The 23,011-nt window shown below is 40.2% G+C and overlaps 1 protein-coding gene across 5 annotated transcripts in view; it reads right to left on the reverse strand.

The window, feature by feature from the left end:
• The window catches only part of usp13 (ubiquitin specific peptidase 13), a 33,433-nt gene that overhangs the window by 8,004 nt on the left and 2,418 nt on the right, over positions 1-23,011 (reverse strand). The window contains exons 2-17 of one of the 5 annotated variants that reach the window (XM_018673217.2): positions 22,804-22,929; positions 20,520-20,580; positions 17,718-17,839; positions 16,695-16,837; positions 15,691-15,875; positions 15,037-15,134; positions 14,699-14,889; positions 13,891-13,962; positions 12,512-12,584; positions 10,335-10,460; positions 7,399-7,552; positions 6,772-6,946; positions 6,533-6,621; positions 6,060-6,182; positions 2,901-2,924; positions 2,333-2,476 (exon numbers count right to left, since the gene is read on the reverse strand). In XM_018673217.2, coding sequence (XP_018528733.1) covers positions 2,333-2,476; positions 2,901-2,924; positions 6,060-6,182; positions 6,533-6,621; positions 6,772-6,946; positions 7,399-7,552; positions 10,335-10,460; positions 12,512-12,584; positions 13,891-13,962; positions 14,699-14,889; positions 15,037-15,134; positions 15,691-15,875; positions 16,695-16,837; positions 17,718-17,839; positions 20,520-20,580; positions 22,804-22,929 — 1,906 coding nt within the window. Of the gene's footprint in view, positions 1-2,332; positions 2,477-2,900; positions 2,925-6,059; positions 6,183-6,532; positions 6,622-6,771; positions 6,947-7,398; positions 7,553-10,334; positions 10,461-12,478; positions 12,585-13,890; positions 13,963-14,698; positions 14,890-15,036; positions 15,135-15,690; positions 15,876-16,694; positions 16,838-17,717; positions 17,840-20,519; positions 20,581-22,803; positions 22,930-23,011 lie in introns of all 5 variants that reach the window. The other 4 variants (XM_018673215.2, XM_018673214.2, XM_018673218.2 and 1 more) reach the window with 4 other exon arrangements.

Genomic DNA, 23,011 nt, shown 5'->3' on the forward strand with positions numbered 1-23,011 from the left:
CTAATATAAACTTTGACTACTTGAGTTTGCAATTAGATCTCATCACAGCCTTCATTGAAGACATTTATGAGGTTTATATGAACTCTGGCCTGTTTAAGAAGCCTAATTTTCAGTTATGACTAAATTCACTGGAAAATAATATAACAAATATAAGCAAGTCGTATTGCCTGCACTGTGCTTTTTAAATGCACCTCTTCTAAGATGCCATTAGTTTAATTTCATAAATGCAGCACTCAGGGTTCACTTCAGTCAAAAAGAAATGCTAGGAGGCACTGCTACTACATCTAAAAATGATTAAGAGAAAAGTTTCATCGTAAAAAAAATAAGCTGAAGCGATGCTAATGGCAAAGTAATGAAACCAAATAAATGAGGGGGAGGCAGAAGAAGAAGTAACCTTTGTGCAGCAGATTGGGACAAACCGTTTTACTGATGTTAGTGAGCCTGAATGCAGCCCATTCTGGAGATGCATTAGGCAAAACTAACAGGCAGGGGGGCTGCTCTAATTTCCCTCCACTGTAGAGGCCCTTTACAGCCAACCAGGGAAATAAAAGTGACACAAGTTAACGCCTCAGGGGAACTCTACTGCTGAGAGGCTCTGCAAGAGACAAAGTCAGCTCTGACAAAGTTTCTGGTGATGATCTCGCAGACAGGCACCCACAGATGCCGTACACAAAGGGATGCAAAGTCTGACACTTGCAAAAAACAACTCTGTTTTCTCTCCGTGTAATGGAAGAACCGGAGATGTGATGCGTCTCTCACTCTGAATTACCTCTGTGTTTAAAAAGGTCCCATACAAATAAACTCGCCTTGCCTCCTTGTTTAATGTATTTTGTCAGCATTCTTGAGTAAAGGGGGCAGTATTACTTGCTGCAGAAATGTTTTTGATGAAAAAAGATGTGAGCTGACCGGCTGGCTAAAACAGTCAAATTCTTTTCCTTCTGTAACTGTCTGCCATCTGGCCCGAAAAATCACATAACTGGTTGATTTTTGTCTTGTAAAGCGGCTTCTCCATGTTTTCTAGTTCAATGCAATGGATTCACTATCAGTATCTTGTGATCACCTCTTGAAGTCTGTGGACCCAGGTTGAGGGCTGAATATTGTTGCAGAACTGTGTCTCCTTAAGTGCAGCTGTTGTTCAGATTATTTGTCACTAGTATTTTTGGTTTCTCTGGTGCTACAGTTACTTTTTTAACCCTTGAGCACACATTTAACACTCCCCCCTCCATGCCCTAATTCTTGTCATGACTATTTTTGATCATTAGACCCTTGTCATGACTCTGGATGAGTTTTTAAGAGCTCACTACAGACTTCCAGACTGCTTTGAAGGCAGGACGGCACCATATTGTTGAGTTTGAGAGTGTTATTTTAACCAGATCCAGAATATCGTGAGAATAACTAAAGGACTAGAGTTTCACCCTGCTTTGACTTTTTAACACTACTGGCATTTTAATTCCACAGTCCCATCACACTCAGTGTGTCCACCCATTTTATCCTATAACTCCCAAAGCAATTGGGCTGATGATGGTGATAATAACAGAAATAATAATTATCACTGCTGTAATAGTTACAGTTATTAAATTTGATATATGTTCTTTTAAAACTCTGATATATATTCCATATTCTTATTAGGAATTCTCCCCTGTTTTACACTGATACTTCCCCCCATTTATTCACCTTCTCCCTTTTCTTTTGTTCTGACAGTTACTCCCCTGACTGACAACAGTCTCAACATATATGTGGTATAGAGGTACACACTCATTCTTACTTCATACCTCTAACCACAGAGGATAGTCTGCCCTCCTTTGCTTGCCATCTTTTATCACCCCTGTCTTAACCTACAAACACACAGCCTTCTAAAGTTGTTTGCTGTAGTCTTACTGATTCTTGCATAACACACCTGAAAATTTGACCAAACTGCTGACAGTAGAGTTGCATTGTGGATAATGTATGCACCAGGTTTTGACAAGCAAGAAGTATGTGTGAGACGATATCTCATGTTCTGCTGCGCTGATTTTGATACCTTTTTTTTTAATCTAATCTGTCCATTGTCAGTCTGACAAAGCTACAGGAGTACGATGCTAAAATCAGTGGAGCACTAGTTTAAATTAGAGACTCTTACTTTCATCCATTTAAAAAGACAATGCACTGATCATCTTCATCTGTATCTGTAAACACAACTTTTTTGTAATCTTTCTGCTGTAGTCTCATCCCTGCATCTCCCCCTGTATTTTCATTTCATTTTGGCTTCGATGTAAGAACAGTAAACATGTATTATTTGTTGATCTCACCATACATACAGTATGGTCTCATGAATACAGTGATGTCTCCTTACCAGGTTCCTCCATGTGGGCTATGATCCAGTTGAAGGCCATCTCAGGGCCCATGTTGCCTGTGTAGTAGACTGCCTTCCTACAGGCCTCCAGCGGGAAACCCATCTCGGCCAGCTGCATTACTGCTGCCTCGTCTATTTCTGGGGCTGGGGACACGATAAAACCGACATCAATACCTAAAACATACAGTTGCTGATTCAACACTACCCTGAAGGTTTAAACAACCAAACAGATTTTGCAGTGGCTCTCTCTTTGGGCCTCATTAAACAAAGAGACCAGAGGAGATTCAGCCCTGGGGAAGTTTCTTTATTGAGGGATGATTTATCAAGGAGAGAAATGAGCGTGACTAAAATGAGCAGAACCACATGGAAAAAAAAAAGTTTGTTTGGAAGTAGAGAGCAGCTGCAGCACCTGCTCAGGTATACATGGTCAGAAGTTTAGCTCTGTGGCATTCATCACTACTGCCTGGACCCCAAAATACATTTTCCATGGCTATAACTCATATAAATGTTACATACTAGAGTTATTCATACATAGTATAGTTACTGAGAGGAGAAATAAAATACTCACAGTCTATGGAGCTCATTGAGTTATCTGAAAGAGAAGAAAACTATTTCAGTTTACTTTTATGTAACTTTAACCTTTATGTTAGTTAAAAAGAAAAAACTTAAAACCTTTCTGTTTTCTCAGGTTTATGACTACACAACTGTTACTGTAGTGTGTATGTCTAGACACGATCTTAAACTGACTTGAATTGATTTTGTCTCTATGAGCTTTTGTGCACATTCACTGTCAGTTGATGTTGCTCTCACTATTAATCAGATGTGACCTGTGGGGCACACAGGGGTTTGGGGACTTGGGACCCTGAGGCAGCCCACTTTGCTCAGTTGGTAATTCAGCTTTAGGTAACATCAAGTACAAATCGTTCTTTCTCTATTTCCCTTTTTTAGATTTAGTGTAGAAGCAGATGGGAACAAGAGGCAAAACAGCGATATGACATGGAACAAGGGTCCCCTGCTGAAATCAAACCAAGGATGCAAAGTTAATGTGATATGCTCATTCACCATTTAGCTATCTAGACACCCAACTTAACTGCACTAAGGATATCCCTATGCTGTCAGGGCCGATTCAAGTCAGCTGCAAAACGGGCTCAAGTCAAACTGTCGGAATAATCTTGGTGAGGCCTTTTCAACACCTGCAGTGAGGAGACTGATCGACTCCTGCTGTTCACAAACACTGCAATCACAACTTCAGCGGGTCCTGCTCATGGGAAACGTGCTCAGCTTTTACACAAACCTTCACGGCTTGTGTTATTGTGGACAAATACATTTTATCAGTGTCAATCATCATTTATTCTAGATGGACATGACAAAACTGTGACTACAAAGAACTGAGGAAGACCATGTGGACTAGGAACAAGACAGCAGTGTGTTGTTTTTGTTTTTATTTTTGTCACCAATGAGGTGATGCTTGCTCACTCATCTCGTGTTTTTCCTCCCTCTCTTCCATATTTCTGCTTAATTAACAAAAATGGTAAAACAGATCAAGGTTCGTTTTAAATCGCAACAAAAACAACGAGTATTCAAAATTGAGCCGCACTGAGGTTTTCCATTTAAATCTTAACTGGAAAATTGGATTAACAAAGAAACCAAAACCATAAATCAGTTTCTATATGGTTTGTGAAGTTTCTAATTGTTGGTTCCGTGCGTTAAAAGTAACAGAAAAATGGAATCGCAAAAACCATAATCCACGTTTTGTCTTCCATCTCCTAAATTGCCTGGAATAATTGAGTGAATAGATGACACACAGACCAGTGAGAGACGATGTGACTCAAGCAGCGTACAGGAAAACACATTTGTGCGGTGCTGTGTAATCAATGAGAAGCACTGAAGCCTTTTTGGAGGCAGAAGGGTGACCAATGATTAATCACTGCTGATGCCAGCCAGAGGGATAATGGGCCAGTGGTTAATTTGCAGCTGACAAAACTTATCATATAAATGTGAAACAAATAAATTGGCAAATGTATTGAAAATGGCTTGTTATCTCCTCTGACCTCTTTTCATTTCAGAGTTTAAACCTCACGATTTACACGCTGGAACTTGTCCTCACCTCTGTCTACAGAAACAGAAGCATTGAGGGAGGTTAACAGGGGACAAGTGCGAAGTAGAGATTCAAATTACTCTTCAAACTCAAACTTCCTGAAAAATATTTACACATATTTCATGCCTCGCTTTTGCAGTGGCCCTCTCAGAGGTAGATATGCGGTGCTGCCTGAGCAAGATAGCTTCAGCTCAAAGAAAGGACACTTCAATGAGCAAAACTTTGAAGAGTTTTGGGTAGATACTGCGCTGCTCCAAAAAGCCAATTCAGTGAGTTTGGAGGTCTGAGACAGCATGTACAGCACCTATTGTTCAGTGGTGAAATATTAAGGATAACAAACAACTTCCATTGTTGTCCTCAGAGTTTCCTGCCCTATGAAGCAGCTAGCTAAACAATTTTGTAAAGCTCCCAGAAAAAAAAAATCCTCCAGAGTCTGTGAAGATGTGTGAAGCAGCGGCAAAGGTTGCTCACAGATGTAACTGTGTCTTAGTGCTGCACTTTGGACCCCTTTTTGTGTTTGTGTTTGGAGCCTGAGACGGTACAGAACACTTTGTGCTTTACGTCTGCTAAAATATTAAGGAGGACACTGATAACTTGATGTAGTTGAACTTTGCAAACAATGGAAGGAGGAGTACAGGAATTACAATCACAGAGGAGACAGAGACAAAGAACGACAAACAAAAGGAGGAAGGTTGTAGTCTCGGCCTTTTAGGAAGAGAGGCAGACAAAAGGGCTCAAGTACACTGTCTATAATACTGGAAATATCACTAAGCAAACAGTGACACAACAAAGTTTCTAGAAAAGTAACAACAATAGAGCTTGTGCTTGAAAACACACTCACCAGGTTCCCGCAGCTTATTCCCAGAGCCCAGGGAAGTGCATTACAAGGGGATCTCATAAAATCATTATAACTTATTAGGCTTAGCCACACTGTGAGCACTACAACTTCTCAGTAATTGATTAAGCATGCCTTTCCCATGGGATCCCAGTCAATATCCCCTTAAGAGAAAACTTGGGTGGCTTTGAGCAGAATATCATATAAGAGACAATTTCACAGATCATTTGACTCTGTCACAAAAAATACCCTACACCCCCTGAAAAAGATGTCAAGCTTTGGAACAACACACATCTGGTCAAAGTAACAATGACTTTCCTGTTTATTGGGAAAATTCAGATATATACTGTCGTGTTTTGTGCATGAGAAGAGAATGAAATTATGCCTGGCTATCTGGGTAAATAAAAAAACACAGGTGCTGCCCCCAGTAGTTAAGTATTAAATATTGCATTTTTTCTTTTTTCCAAGAATCCACATATGAGTGTGAATACCCTGTGGGCCACAGCAGGTGATTTATGGGAACCAGTGACCAGGGGATTATTCTTAGTGAATTCTGGGTGAGAAAAATGGAGCACTGTCTGATCTGGAAATAACGCAATTTATCTGAACCAGATCCAAATATTGGCACCAGTGTTCATCTGCCAAAATGCAATGGAAATGAATAAAAAAAAAAAATGGCAGATGCGCCTTACATTATCATAGTTGTAATCACTGTGTTATACCTTGTTGTGACACAAAAGTGTGTTCCAGCTGTGTTGACATTTGCATACATCTTGGCAAAAACTAGTTCATACCTCTGGTATCTTCAGGTAGCACGATCGGGGGCATGAGGTCAGGCAGCTCCTCTTCACCTGCCTGCAGCCCTGTGGCCCGCAGCCGGTTCAGATCCAGGAAGTCTGGAACATCTATGGCCAAGTCTGCATGGGAAGCAGGGAATATGTTGTGACTGTCAGCTGTTTACATTCCTAAATATATTACTGAGGAAAATGATTTCTAAATATAGGTTCAAACAGTTTACCTATTTTGTTGACATATCTCCTTAACAATTCAAGCTGCAGCAACATACTTGTACATTTATTTCATTTCTGTGTCCACTTACATTTCAAACTGCAGCAGTTTACAGTTAGGACAGGATGAGAGATGTAAATCACAGTTCAATACTGCCCCCTACTGGGCATCTGCAACACTACAAATACTTAAAATAACTTCACCATATCCATGGAGGCCAGTGACAGACATTAATCAGTAAAGTGTGACAGACAGTTACCTAGTTTCTTCGGCACCCAGTCAACTCCGAATGTGAATTTCTTAATCTGCACAATCAGATACTCTGGGAAGGAGGCAAAACGGGAAGTTCTGCAGAGGAAAAGAACAATAGTTTTGAGAAGGGGGATTTAAAAGAAAGGAATGCAAAGTGCATAGCTTTATTTTTAATTGAAAGTGATTTAACAACACGGAGGTGTAGAGTAGTCATTCCAGGCCCAAGAAGAGGTGGGCCTTGCTTACTTGACTCCAGCTGACTTGGCCTGCAGCGCTGAGCTCCAGAAGTCCGGGACGTTCTCTGGCTCTGTGAAGGCCTGCAGGCAGGCGGTGAAGGGGATCCGAGCTCTCACCGGTTCAGGAGGGGCCCTCATGTTCTCTTCAGCATCCTTCCGCTTGGCCTCGTATGCCAGCAGCTCCTCTGGTAGCATAAGAACAAGGACAAAGACTTAATGCCATGCAAAACAAACTGTTACACAGGAAAAATCATTTAAGGTGTATGTGTTGCATTCAAGATTGCTGCTGACAACCCTGGCAAACTCTACTAGCAACTACAATGCATCAGACAGACTATCACCCTCACCACGGTCTCATTTGTTTTTTTTTTGCCAACATTGCATTGATGTTAGCTTCCTTTAAACATTCTTTTAAATATAAAGGCAATAAGCAGTGACTGTTAGACACGAACACAGCTCTCTGTCTGACACCTCAGGACCTTCTGCACCCTCTCTGAACAGAACCTGCTGATACTCCCTGTGGCTGGTGCCACCTGAGCCCAGCATCTTCCCAGCTGCACCAACCAGAGGCAGCTGCGGCTTCCTACTGCAGCAGCACCGTGTGTGTGTGCGTATTTGTTTATAGGAGCTTCTTTACCTCGGTTGGTGGCAGCCTCGATGGGGGCTGGCAGTTGGATGCAGTAGTCAACCCGCTGAGTGTAACGCACCCGACGTGTCTGGCAGCACTGAACTCGTTCCTCCACCAGGAAGCGAAAGACGTCGCTTGGATTCTCTGAACCTGCGCTGTTCCTCTGCAGAAGAAACGACATATAGGGAGGATGAGAGGGTGAGTTTGAATATCAATGACAAAAAAAACCACCATGAGATTAGGCACATATTTCAGTTTGATACTCTTTTTAATAATTAAATATACACCAGTGATGTGGCGTAACGCTAAAATGTAGATCCTGCCCAGACTACACTCAATACATTTTCTTTGCACGTTATTTTTTCTCAGGTTTTTTCATCAGTTAATTCTTGATTCAAATGAAATTTTAATGGCAGTAATGTGTCCTCACATATTGTTTGGCACCCTGTGCACTGAATCCATTTAATTCATTAGCTTTGACGGTTTTAGTGTCCCATGGTTTAAATGCTATTTCAGACATTTGGTAAACACTGAATATTTGTCTTTTTTTTGGCAAATCCAAGTCAAATTCTTTTCATCTCCAAAAAGTGCTATCAATCAAACCCTAAACAATATTATTTGAAAGAAGGCTATTTAAAGTACTGAATGTTTGCTCCAGAAGCTTCACACGTACCACAAACATGACAGCCTGAGGTTTGAACTGCAACTCTATCTATAAGCTTTTCTTTGCTGCACCTTGCCCATTACAGTCTCCTGGCATGACTTAAACACAACTGCTGTTTGACCCAGATGTCTAAATACAGTCATTCATTATGTAGACGCAACTCTTTTAATTCAGGAACCACCTCACTTAAGCGTACCCTCCATTACGGAGAGCGTTACATCTTTTCAGAATAGGTGGACACATTAATCATGATCACTGAGTGGCTCTGTGTGCTCTCACTGCTCTCATGAACAGCAGGGGTCACTGAAGTTTACACAGTCTTTATTTGAGGACCGTGATGAAGGATGGCAACACAACTTAACACACGCAGCTTCTCTGCAACCCAGCCCTTCTATTCTAAGACGCTACAGAAATAAACAAGTTATAATTTTACTCGGGCCGAGTATGCAGACTGACATAGACAGAGGAAAATGTTGCTGATGGCGGTGGCCTTAGTCCGGTTCAGTCTATGTCTGGATAACTAAATCAGTATCGAGTTCAAAGACAGCTGTAGAGTGGACTAAAGGAAGGGAGGAGTGTAAGGGTCGTTTTTGAACAGACCAAGTTCAACCACAAGCACTATGAGGTTTGTTTACAGTGGCAGACATGGTGAAACTGAGGCTGGGTGATGAACCTGGGTGGTTTGTTTTGTTGATCTGCTCCACATGAGGTGGATGAAGTGTCAGGTCCGAGTCATGGCAGATCTCCTGAGGCTGAGGCAGAATAGGAAGCATTATCTGGGCGCACTGTGTAACAGATAGTGTCAAGCTATATATATCCTGGTTGAGAAAGACACATCGGAGCAACCCATGTGTATGTACCAAGCAAGGAGACGGCATGCTGTGTTTAGTCAAAAACAGACCCTCCCCTCCCAATCAGCTGCCTGCCCGTGTGTGTCAGGGGTCAGACATAACACAGCCATTTTGTGAAAATGTTATGATTTCATGGTGGAGAAAATTCAAGTTTACAGAGACGGTCAATCGTGTGAAAAGCGGCATCGCTTTCTGTTGTGTGTTTGTTGACTCGTATCTTCTGCCAGTGGACATCACTTAAGGTGAAGTGTGTGAAAACATTCACGTGTAACCAGGGTCTCTTATGGTTAATCGCATTTCCACAATCAACTACTGTAAGTGTACACATTATGACAAGAACTTCAACTGAGTTATCACCATGACAAATGAGCAAACACCATTTAATGATAAAAGCCATGAGATGTTGTAGAAAGCTCCAGGCAAAATATGGGACAAGGGGAAATTTTGACCTGGTGTTGGTGCTTCATGAAAAATCAGGAGCTCACTGAAATATTCAGGAAACATCCTGTGGGAACTCTTAAACATGGTGGAGAAACCTTTGTTTGCAATGACAGCTTCAAGATACGTCCTGTACTAATTTCTCACAGCGTTCAGGTGGGATTTTAGCCCATTCATCTGCAGCAGACGGCAACAGATTCTTCTCAAGGATTTCCCTGCTCCATTCATCCTCTATTCAATATTGTGGGTATTGCTAGTACCATGATAAGATAAAAAAAAATTAACATAACATTACAAGGGGCTCCTGTAAGTGGTCGGTTGATGGTGGAGTGATGGTCCTTCCACTTGCAGATAATGGCCCAAATGGTGCTTAATGGAGTATTTAGGAGTTTAGAAATCCATCTGTAACCAGTGCCATTTCCATGCTGCTCAACAATCTTGTTGCAAAGGTCTTGGGAAAGCTCTTTGTCTCTACCCATCATGAGAGGTTTCTTGCATGACAACTTGGTAACAAATGCTTTTTTTAATTTGCATTCAGGCGGTAGGTGACCCTTCTAGCACTAACCTTCCAGCATGTACTAACCTCACTGATTCTAATTAGCACAGGTAGGAGAACTAATCAGTGGAATCAGCTGTTTCATGCATTTTGATACTGTGTTCACAGGTTGGAATGCTACATTTCTTTGTCTATGTAGTTTTACTGAGTTAATACCAATATCTTGTCTAAATTTCACGTGAATAGCTGCATTGGAAATATGCTTGATGAAAAAACTGCTGGTGTGTTGAATACTTACTTCCCCCCACTGTATTATCATTTACTGTATGTTCTATTGTTTTACCAGCTCAGCACAGCATGCCGGGGTCCGATACCTCAACCTTGTTCCTTAGGTATAAACAGCTTGCTCCTCCACATAAATATCTGCTGTTTATTCACAATCGTCTGTGTGACATTTTAAATAGTTTTAGCTACACACAGGTTTAGCTTCACTCACCTCCACCAGGTTGATGATGTGCAGAAGAAACTCGTGGGCATCTTGTTGTCTGTTTGAGGAAAACTCTGGGTGTCCCCTGCTGACCAGGGCCTTCAACATCCTGGGGGAGATGCCCTTCTGCTGGTGCTGGAATCAAAAACATTTGGGCGTCACACACACTGACTGTGCCTGACCGCTCACCTGTCTCAGAGCAAAGTATAAGACAAGACAGCAGACCACCTGTGAATATTAAGATAGCAGCAGCTTCAAGTGTCTGGCTGGTGATTGTAGAAGGATCCAATGTGTGTCACGTTGCTTTTTATAGCTCTAGAGAAGAGATTTGATTTTACACTGACATTTCTTTTACATAAGAAGACTATTTAACATTGCATCCAGGTAATATCAACTTTATTGTGTGGTCTGTGAAAATGCTGCTAAGCAACAAAGTTAGAATGGTATTGCTGAAACTCAAGGTTTAGAAATGTGTAGCATCCACAATAAAAAAATGGCATCAATGTTGCTGCTGCTAGGAGCAAAATTGCAAAATTCTTCCCAGCTACTGGAAACGAAACCTTGAGTTTTTTCTGCACCCGTTATTTTAAATCACTAAGCCAATTAACAACAACAAAAAAAGTTATTCCTCTTTGTATGTCACCAAACTCAATAATCCTAATCTTGTCCTAACAGTTTTGACACTGACAACCTGTGACTAAAAAGTCAAGTAAAATGGCAAATGTTTGACATTTTTAGCAAATACGCTTATCCGCTCTCTGGCAGAGTTAACGTTAGCTCGCTAGATGTGGACATCAATGTTGCTCTCATGGCTGTTAGTTATTAATCAGTTGCTAGCTTAGCTATTAGCAAAAAAGACTTGAAACAGGAAAACACCTAGCCCAGCTCAGAGGGCAACAAAATCTGCACAGTAATTAACATTCAATATTGTTTAAACAGTTTAAAAACGTAGGTGTGAAAACAACAATTTTACGTGGAATTGTGCACCAGACTATTTCTTGACTGGGAGCAGTGAAAGATGTCACTGCCGGTTTAACATTAAGGTGATGAGGTATTTATCTCCTCTCTCCACCAGAAAACAATTTAGCACACTTCCCAAAGTGTCAAACTATTCATTTAAATTCATTATTTTCACTATAGTTGATTCACTATGCAACATGCACCAACAAATAACTTTCCAGAAATGTTGTATATGAGTATGTCATAATGTCTGTAATCAACTGATGATCAATAAATCCATTATAAGGATCTCTAATCATCTAGCCACGCCAATATGCAAACAATAGACAACATGTATCCTATAGAACGAATTCAAAAAGCCATTTTAATGAGAATATGTGATTCTAATGGGTAATATTTCCTTAGTACAAACTAAGCATGACATGCCAACACAAGCCCTCCTCCCCCTGTCTCCCAGCTGTCAATATGTGTCCAAACCTGACTCCACCATCACATGTGTAGGAAGTGCAGGATCACAGCTCTGCCCTATCAATTACTGTGGCTGGTGAGGCTTAAAAGAAGCCTGGAGCTTACTACAGACCTAGCACTGGGTCCCATTATGCTTTAATGGCTTTCCTCTTCTCATTTCCTGGCAGCTGTGCGCTACAGTATGTGGTTAATAGGACGATGATTTCATATCATGTGCATTTAAAGTAGAAAAACACAAAGGATGCAAATAATCAGATAAATCAAATGAACTTCTGGATAACATGAGAAATTAGAGGAGGCACAATAATCAAGCACCAGTAATATAATAAAAGGATGTGGGGCATTTAAGCAAAACGTTGTTTGAGAGTTGTGCCTGGAGCTGTTGTGTTCAAAAACTATTTGAGTTGCACATTTGGGACCGCAGCCAGCACCAGCTATTTTCAGACTAAAGGAAGAAGGTCAGAGCACGAGAAAGTTTGACGATATGTCTGAAAATCTTCCTTTTGTTTGAATCAATTCCCCTGAAAAGCTCAAAAAAAGCTTGAGTGTATTAATAAAACAGAGGAAGTGCATTATGAAAAGACTTTTCATGTTTAAGTTGGGAAAATGGCAAACTGTCAGGCTGAAATTTTACTGCACTGACAACCTGAAAGGACTCATTTTGCTACCAGTGAGTATTAACATGCTTCTGTCGGTTATGGACCCAGTTTGGGAGCTGGACATACCCAGTTTAATACCTTGTATTCTTCTTTCATCACCTGTTCAATGAGCTCAGATTTCATGGGCGGTTTGGAGTACTGGCCTGAGAGCAGTCCGTGTCCCAGTTTAGCCCTGTCGGACAAAAACAAAGGCGTAAACATCACAACATGCTGTATAGTCGGTCTTAATCTCTAGTCTTGTTGGGGTTATTTCTTGGATGACACACCCTGAAGGCAGTGTACAAATGTGTCTTTACTCGTCAGAACTAACATTTCAAAAGCCTTCAAACAACACACCTGGGGCCTGTTTCACAAAGCAGCTAACTTGTTAACCCCTGGATTTTCAGTCTCAAAAATCTGGATTGAGTTCAAACTCTGCTCAGTTGCCATGGTTACCAACACCATAGACAATATCTGCAAGGACCAGTTTCTTTATTCAGGCTTATTAAGGAAATAAATAAGAACAAAGAGGTATCACTAATCTTTGTGGTGCAGAATTTAGTAGTGAACAACATCTTTTGTAGCATATCTCTGTTCCTCCAGACAGCCTGTCCAGAAAAATATCATACCACACACTAACTGCAGGGGGCAGCGCCACAACCACTTTCATTAAAACCAGTTTCATCAGTATCACTGTCTTTAAAATCTAACAGTGATGTCATATTCATTTAGGCCTCATGTTGTTTTATTGCCATGATGGAGCAATTAACATTTCATTCATCTCATTTTATACTTCTTGATATTTAATTCTGTTAATTGAAGCTGAAATATCCTCTCAAAAGACAAATGAACGTTCACTGTCTTCAACCTGAAGGCTAATCATTTGGGGAGGATATTTCTTTAATGATTACAATTATTATCAATTATTATTAGATTCCACTGTCAAACAGCTCTGCCATAATTTGCAAAATTATAGTACCAGATATTTAGTCACCCGTGGGCTCTTTTCAGATAACTGTGGTATTGTAAGTCTCTAAATCTTAGAGAGAACAATCTGTTTCTCCATCAGTACTTTGTTATGGCTCCATCAATAGCGAATAGTGACAGGTATAAACATGTTTATGTGGTAGTGTGACTAAGAATATGAAACATTCACATAACTGATACTCATCACCCTCCTGGCTATGACTCTACGTTACCTTTCATCGTGGCCACAGCGTCTGACCAGCCTCTTGCAACACACTGGCTTACATGACGCCGTGTATTTACCAGCGCATGAAGGAAAACAGGCTTTTACCCAATGAAATATGTTTGATTTATTGACTTAACTAGGATTTGGAGACAAGACTTGGTCTGATTATAAAATTCAAAACTCATTGTATGGTTATTTCAAGCATACAACAACATCAACAACATAGAAAAAGCTACAGAGACAGCAGCAGCTGGACAACACACTTGTGTATTCTAACACTGCATTATGTAACACCAGGGTTACTTACATTTGTGTGGCGAAGTCTTGGGTGGGGTCAAGGGGTGAGTAGTCAAATATCCTCTGAAGATTACCCACATACCTAAAGATCAAAATACATGGCACAAGCTCACCTCAGATGAAGCACATGGGACGACACACACGGACAAAAAAACCCATGGAGGCACATGAGGTGGAACTGAAAAGACACAAACACCTTCTGCTGGTGTTCAAAGTAGTTTCTTCTATGAAATATATGTTTTTTTATGCATCAATGTTGTGTCGCTCTGTATTTTCCTCTGTAACTGATCCACACTAATAATCGATTGATCAATACAGGAAGCTTACTGAGTTATAGATAATTTCACTGTAAAGTAACTGTTAAACCTCTGCTAAAAAACACTGCTTAGGATGTATATCATATACTGTACATTTCCAATTTTGACAGGCTGTGCCTTTTCCTTTCAATAATTGGTCACAATTTAAGAGTAAACATTTCATTTTTAATATCATTACACACACACTATTTGGGCTATTGAACCTCTAATAGGTATCACACAAATCAAGATGCTGATTGCTGGGATAGAGTCTTAAGTCTTTTTCCATGATGTATTTACAGTATTTTTTTCTGCCTCCTGTTGTTACAGTATTGAGAGTCAAAGACACAGTATTCAGTAAGCTGCTGAAACTGTCCTTGTAAATGCAATTAAATAAAGTACAAAAAAAATTAAATAATAATATATAATATATTGAGAAAAGACAGAATAATATACTCAACTTAAAAAAAACATCAATAGTTTGTTGTCTTTCTAGTAAATGGTCATCTCTACTGTACTCACATCCTCTGGAAGTCTGGGATGCTGAAGAGGACCTGCATTACTGTGCCGAGGTAGCAGCTGTTGCCCAAGTTTTTGACGCCTGTGTAACCAGAACCGTACACCGCCTTCAGCTTCATGCCTGACTCCTGGATCACCTCCCATTCACTGACCCGCGGCCGCGCGTTATTGTCTGTGTGGTGCCCATTCTCTGTCTGAGACGGGAAAGAGGAGAGGAGAAGGTGTTGAGACTTCAGTTTCAGTTTGGTTTATTTGGACATTTCGTTAAATGGCTTCAGTTGTTTTTGGGCAAGTTAACGGTAAAACCAACCTGACTGTTCTGCACAGCCAAGACAACTTACTCTTTTCTGCATCTGTAGCATGTCTATTCCGAAGTGTGACAAGTGTTCTGATATATGAGGGTCCAACACAGCTTCTTCCTCTTCAAATGAATAGACGTCTGAAACCAAAACATCAGTCAGTCAAGCTGAATATATTAATTTCCTACTTACAGATTTCTGACCAGCAAGTGTGAGGTCGTCAAGTATTTAACTTACACTTAGTTATTAGTTTATCAGGTACACCAGTGAAATGTAATACAATCCAATGGAGGTATTGAGTTGACATACAGTACATTGGGCAGGGCAGGACATTAGAAACACATCAATACAATGCAATTCAGTAGAACAACACAACTAATGATGGTCATCTCACTGTTAAATTAACACCTCACTGACACAGTGTCAACAAATATACACAAAGACAGGATTTTGTTGCAGGCTGTTGCACTGGAGTATATCAGATTTCACAGATTTATCTAAACATAAGATTTAAATAGAGTATTGTTTAGCATGATCCAAACAACAGAGTAGATTTAAAACTAAATATAATTTTCTGGTGTGAAATTATAATACATTTTGTCAAAATGTTCTGTGTTTCCAGAAACCTAAAGGACACTGATCATTGACACCAACTTAGATGCAACAGTTCAGATGGAGACGTCACATGTCTCAGACCTGCTCCATCTGGGGTGATGGTGTCCAGTTTGACAGCCAGGGGGTAGTTGGTCTCTCTGTAGTGCTCCAGAGCGTGGCCGTTACCCCCGCTCCCATCAAAGAACCACTTCCCGCAGAGCACTGCTCCATCCGTCAGGTTGAGCCACAGGTTCTCTCTCATCTCGCACTTCTGACACTTCCAGCCGCTGACAACAGAGAAACAGAGACTCGTTAATGTTGTGTTGTTGTTGGTTTTTTTTAATCGTGCAGTCATGCGAAGACTCATGGAGTGACAGCTTTTGGAGGAGCAAAAATTGCAGGTGTGGATGAGATCAGATTTATATTCATGACTGGGTTTAAAAGGACAACAGGAAAAGACGGAAAAGCAGGCAAATTTAAATAATACATTCTCATGAAAGGCCTCTGTATATTCTTTAGTAAATCATTTTTAAAAAAGGATGGTCAAAAATCGAATCAAAACTGAATTTACAAAATACACCTTTCTGATTTAAATGTAACACTTTTTCTGTGTGAAATTTAACACTTTTTTAAATTAAATAGTTGTTAAGAGTTTTTCAGCTCTTTTCCTCTGTACAGCAATCAGTAAAATAGTATTGGGATGGACTGCCAGACTCATGGTTATCCATCTCTAAAGCTGCCCCCTTGTAGCTACTGCTGGTATAAGACATGGGTTACATGGAGCCTCAGTTTCCTGCAGGATCATGCCTTTAAGTCCTAAATGGCTTTGTCCTATCAAGCAGTCCGCTGAGGTAAGGCAGACTGGGACGTGGGGCTGAAACAGGATCAGAAACCCTCTTCACAATCAATCTCAGATCAGTGGGATCATCCCACAAGGAGGACTCCCACTAAAAGTCTCCAGCACTATGGACAACATCTCAGGGGTAAAGGTTAAGACCTCCATACTGAACCAGATTTAATCATATGAATGGCAAGCTATATTGCTCGCTTATGTAAATCATGGCAATAATGTAACACAGTTGACTGCTCCTACATGTGTATCCTACCTGGGTGGGATTCTGACCCCATTATCCAGCTGTCTGAGGCTCCTGGCATGTCTAGACACCTGGATCTCCTCATCCCAGGATTCAGGCTCCTGCTTCTTGTAAGCTGATGATGCATTGAGCACTGCGTCACAGGCGATGGTCACCTGATCGTTAGATCAGACAGCAGAGATATTAACAACTGCAGGGAGTGGATGAGGTCATTTCAAAAACACGTATCACCTTGTTTGTCAAAAAGAAATTCCTGGGCTACAGATTTATCTTAACAACTGTGCAAACATTTAAAACACACATTAATTGTACATAAAAAAGTGACAAAGTGTACATGCAAGATTTATGCAAAAAAATAATAAATAAAGCTGTGCCACATGTAGTGAGTGAAGCCACATAGGAGCAGAGGGCAAAATAAACCGTGCAGTACACTTAAAAATAAGGTGTTCTCCAACAATAAATAAACAAAAAATGCAGCAGCACAGTTTCTACATTCACTGTATTAAATTACACATGCATGAAACAGGCTGGAAATTAACAAACCCCAGAGAAAAGCCAAAGCCAATCTCTAAAAACAAAACAAATAAATAAACAAATAGATTTAACAGGAGCATAATGTCTCCTCTTCTCCATGCAAGCAATAAAACATAGACTCAGAAATGATTAAGGCACCTTCATGTGCACCTAGTGGTTCCCCCAGGTTTTTCTTTTTCATTTCTGTTTTGCAGAGAGAATATTTGAGAAGCAGAATTTTACCAAAATCCTCCACCAAAACCCATCCAAATGAAAAACCTTTAGGTGGGATAACAGCTACTAGAGGTTAGGTGACGCATCACGGAAGCTCACTGTTTGGGGAAACTCTGATTGTTCTTTGCATAAAATATTTATTACATTATAAGAAACTCTCATACCCTAAAGACATGAACAGATTCAGGCTAAATGGTGGCTGTCCATTGTTAGGGGAACCACTGAGTGCACCCTCTGCTTCGACATGCATGGAAACACACAGAGCCCGTGCGACACCAACTCACTGACCAGAGCGGGCAACTCCTCAATATTTGGTAAGGGGATCTCGAAGTGGTCTGGGAAAATGACGAGCTTGGCCTCGTCTTCGTATTCATAGTCCTCTCCGTTAAAATCACGGTTTAGTTCTAAATCTTAAAGAGGGAGGAAGCAAAGTCAGTCAGCTGCAGTTGGACAGTGACTGCTGACTGATGTCACCTTATCATTATTATCATGATGCCATGATGGAGTTTGTTCTTAGTTATTTTTATTTTATGTCCTGTTCTTTTCTGCTTGAGTGTGAGGTCTGTTCTTTTTTTATGTTCTTGATTTGTTCCTTTCCCCAATACCATAATACTGTGAGGGTGCAGCGAGTGCAAAACAGATGAATCAAGGAAACCACCGATGGCATCTTTTGTTGACAGTGACAAGATGACTTCATACACTGATGATGACCCTCAGGCTCAGACAAAATTCATGTTGAGCTGTATTTAGGAATTTAGTATGGCTTATATCTGTGACATCTGAGCACATACAGAGGCCTCATTTCATTACTGATCACATGATGAAACTAAATTATTAATTTAATTAGAGCAGCAAATAAAAATGAGGTGCCGCATATTTTCTCAACTAAATGTTTGGTCAATAAAATGACAGAAAACAGGGAGAAAGCATCCATCACTGTTTTCTTAAACTCAAAGTGATGTCTTATTTTGTTCGACCGACAGCTCAAGCTGATTAATCAGTGCATTGATCAGCAGAAATCTCATCTGTTTTGATAAGCTATTAATTGTTTAAGTCATTTCTTAAAGCAGAAACTCAAAATTTTGCAATTTTTCTGTTTTATATCATTGCAAACTTAATATCTTTTTGTTCCATTTGTCACAACAAAACAAGGCTTTTTCTGGTATTTTTCATCGATTAACCAAGAAAATGAATGCCAGATTTATTGATAATCGAAATGATTATGTTTCAGCCAAAGTTTACTATCAAGTAAAAAAAGAGAAGTATTAAATCCATACAAGAAAGAAGCTGGAACCAGGCAATTCTGGGCTGAAAAAACAACGCTGTCGATACTTTTTTTTGTCCTTCAGCTAATCAGTTAGTCATCTAAACATTTCCGCTCTTAACAAAATGATGTCAAGCTTAACTTGAACCTGAAAAGATTTCTGCAGGGACAGCTGGAGAGAGACTCCTCTCTTTCAGTCTCTCCATATAGAGCTGTCTGTTCTCCACACCAGCCTAAAGTCGTGTAATGACTCATGAGAAACAAGATCACAGGTTATCCCTGACATTGTTATTGTGCCCGCTTGTTTCATGGTAACCGTGGTCTGACGTTAGCAGCCAGTGGCTTGATTAGATCACTGGACTGGTATGGGGATGAGGGCTGATACATACATGCCCACTGTCACATCAAAGATCAAGAATGGCCGACAGAAAGAATCGTCACCAAGTCCAGAGAAGGAGGACTTCTTAAGAAAGATTCTCACAGATTTCTCTCAGAGAGACAGAGTCAAATACTGGCTGGAGAGGGCTGACCTAATATGCAGCAATCGAATCGAATGCGATGGATCGTCAAGTCTGGATGATAAGAAACATCAATTAGAAAGAGGTTGAGTGGAAGGAATTCCAGCAGCAGTGAGGGGAGGGAGGGAGAGAGACACCTGGTCCTCTCTGAGCAGCGTCATAACTGCAGTAGAAGTGTGTCAGCCCCGACAGGAGGTTGACAGGTGGTGGCAGCTGAGAGGACGGCGACTAACAGGAGGTGGCCCCACTGTAAACTAAGGAGGAGGAGGAGGAGGGGGGTAGGCCAGGCTTTGATTTAGAACAGTTACCAACCACATATACAAATAAATGGGCTATATTTAGAGCGTAGGAGGAGGAGGGGGAGGAGGGAGAGGTCTCATCATGGGAAATATCTGACGCTTTGGATACAGGCTGACTGGAGGGGCAGCTGGCGGGTCACCACAGTGTAACAAATAATGACACTAGCTTGTAATGGAGGTGGTTCTCTTAGCAGAGAGAAGTGTTTCTGACCACAAAAAACACATTTAGTTTAATGTTAAAACACCAACTCAGCACAACAAAATGAGATGAACCTTTTCTTCTATCATCAACAAGCTTAATTTTGTTTTCTGCTAAAATGAGAATATGACAGGCTGATAGGTTTGGTTCAGGAGTAAGGGGTTTAATTGTGCCTCTAACCAGCGGTAGGAAGATTTTACAGAAAAAAAAAGATATTAAAATCACTGCTCTGCCAAGGATTAAACCAGTAGTTCCCAGTCTTTTAGGCTCGTGCCTGTTTGTAAAAGAAATGTCTGCTTGGGCCTCTCTATTGTGTTTCACATGATTATAAGTTGTTAGTTTCATCACAGAGACACTGCTTCTCTAAATCTCAAACAGTTTAATTGGAATCTGTTATATATATAGAAATATCTGTATATTTATATATACACAATAATTTCCCCAAATAATAAAAAATAAAATACTACTGCTCCAAAAAATAAAAACAAAAACAAAGAGAAAATAATCTCTCTTTTGTGCCTCATTAATCATCTTGCAAATCCTCATTTCTCTTTGGAGAGGCCTGACTGAGCTGGGACGACTGGACCAGCTAACTAAACTAGCCAACTGTAAATAAGTTACTTAAAACCAGCTCTAACATTAAACGCTGCTTCTGCATCAGTGATTCCGAATCAAAAATTGAATAATTAAATATAATAATGTTTCAGTCGCAGGACTTTTACTTGTAATGGAGTATCTTTACTTGGTGATATTGCCACTTGTGACGTGAACACTTCTTCCAGCGCTGTCTCTCACTGACCCTTCACTTACCTAGAAACACTTTCCCATTTCTTCGTCTGGGGATGGCGCCTCCTGCAGCTCCTGTGGCTTTCTGTAACAAACAGGAAGGATAGAAGAACTTTCATTACAATATTTTAAAAATCCCTTAACACCTTTGATGATTCGAAATTGTAAAATGCTGAGAAAACCTTTTACTCTTTGCTTTTCCAGATGGTTGTCATTTTGTTAGAAATAGACGCTGGATGTTCCAGTTGCCAGATCAGGTTACGGGGCGAGGGGAAAACCCCAACCACGGCAGGGTCAAAATTAAAGAATGATAAATTGAAGTGCTGAAGTTGCAAAATTTGATTTGTAGACTTGGACAGATACCATTTACAGTACATTTAATATCATGTGTTTGGGCCTGTTTTTGCCTGCAGCTTGTGTCATCGTCTTTCTCTGCCCTTACTGTATTTCTCATCTGCATACTTTTCAAGGTGGTACAAACCCAACATTAAATAATCAAGCTTCACTCATAGGTAAATGTTTTCAACACTGTCAGTGACTTCACATTAGTAATGTGTCCAAATAACTGACAGGCAGCAAAACATCCAGTGCCACCGACTGGTGTCCGTCTAGTCCGATCAGGTTCAGGTGACTGCTTCCCATTCACCCGGCGGGGAGGAAGAGGAGGAGGAGGAGGACGACGACACAGGGCAACAGACAGCCAGAAAGACCGAGAATGCTGACACACTGGAGACCAAGTGGACTCATGGGAAAAAACAGCAGACACAGGAGCCTGCAGAATGTGAGCAGCTGTTTCTAGCCAGATTCAGGCATGGAAATAGCAGCTCTTTACAAAGCGGAGCTTATCTGCGGGCAATTAGAGCCAGCAAGAAAACACGGCAGCAGTGGCGGCAACAGCTACGGCCTTTGTTGTTCATCATCAACTTTTAAAAGAAGAAGGGCTTGTTCAGGTGCATGTGTGCTTTGTTCATATAAAAGCAAGAATGATCTGTTGAGTTCATTTTTAATACATTCAAGGATGGAGAAAAAACAGAAACACTTCACAATATAATGCAATGCCATGCAACACCACCACAAACTTCAAAAGTGACCACAATCAATAACCTCTCTGGCTCAACAAAGATGAAACATTACAAAAATATCTGCTGTAGGGTTGTTGTTGTTGTTCCTGTTAATTTGTCCACCACATGTACTGATATAAACAGATTCTGTTACTTAAAATCTTATGTGTTCATTCTAATTAAACTGTAATTGTAAAGATTTGGCATGTTATCATTTGAACATCAGCCATAACTTTAATATGGGAATAACACTATATTTTTAAGGATGTTTAATATCAGAATATTTGCCTCATCATTTCCAGGGTTTCTTAGAAAGCACTGTGGAATTTGATATTGGGAATATTTTTAAATAGCTTTAAAGAAACACCACATTTAAACCAAAGTAAATATTCATTCACCATTTATCTATTATTCTCTGTATATGTGGAGTTGTATTCTTACCTGTAAACAAATTTCACATCTTTTACATTCATCTGACCGAATTTTTAAAGAATTAATTGAAGTATCACAATAGAAAACTTTACCACAAAATTACCAGGGTCTCTCCAAAAAACTTTTAGTTAACTAGAGCATTACCACTTTACTGTAGCTACAAACAGAGAAAGGTTAGAGCTGCGATACAGAGCTGAAAACATATCAAGTATTAGTCACTCAGACAGACCTCAGTCTGAAGGTCAGGACTGGTGAAAAGGCTCAGATAAAGTTAATATTGTCCTCTTTTTCACATTAAAATATGAGACATGACTGAACATTTGTGATGCATCAGCTCGCAGGGACAAACAATGTAATTCAATCGGTAAAATAATAGCATTGTGATATCAGCAGTGATTCTGGTCACTCACTGTAGCTTTTTATCAAAAGCACTTCAGCACATAAGACATAAGTGGTTCTTTAAGTGTGAAATAAATCAGTTTTAACTAAATAGATAATTTTAATACCATTTGAAATAGGTGAGATTTGCCTGAGCACAAACTGACTGAGGAGTTCATATATCATTGGCTGTAATCACTTTACTGTAGTTATATTGACTTTTCTGTTCAGTTCTTTATTAATATCATTCATATTAACGTCTCTCTCATTGCCTTTTGTGTATTGCTTTTGCTTTTATTGATTGAAAAGGCTTGTATGTGATTTGATAAGCACTATGTAAACAACTCACTCTTATTACTGCTGTTTATAATTCTACTGCTAAAGTCCCGTTAAACATCAGCACCCAATAAAACTACAGCCCACAATGGAAAACTTACCTCTTTGACATGTCGCTTGAGGTGCATGTAAACACTCTGTCCTGTTTTGCGATAATGTCTCTCCACATGTTCTCGTCCGAAGCCCAGGAATGTGTTCATACACACATACAGGCCTCCCTCAGACTCCTGCACACCAAAACAAACAGTAACAATCAACAGCAGCATGAGGTGAAGAAAAAATGCCACAGCAGCAAATGCAACAAGTTGA

The sequence above is a fragment of the Lates calcarifer genome, linkage group LG17, assembly GCF_001640805.2.
Source record: "Lates calcarifer isolate ASB-BC8 linkage group LG17, TLL_Latcal_v3, whole genome shotgun sequence".
In the NCBI taxonomy this organism is placed as follows: Eukaryota; Metazoa; Chordata; class Actinopteri; family Centropomidae; genus Lates; species Lates calcarifer.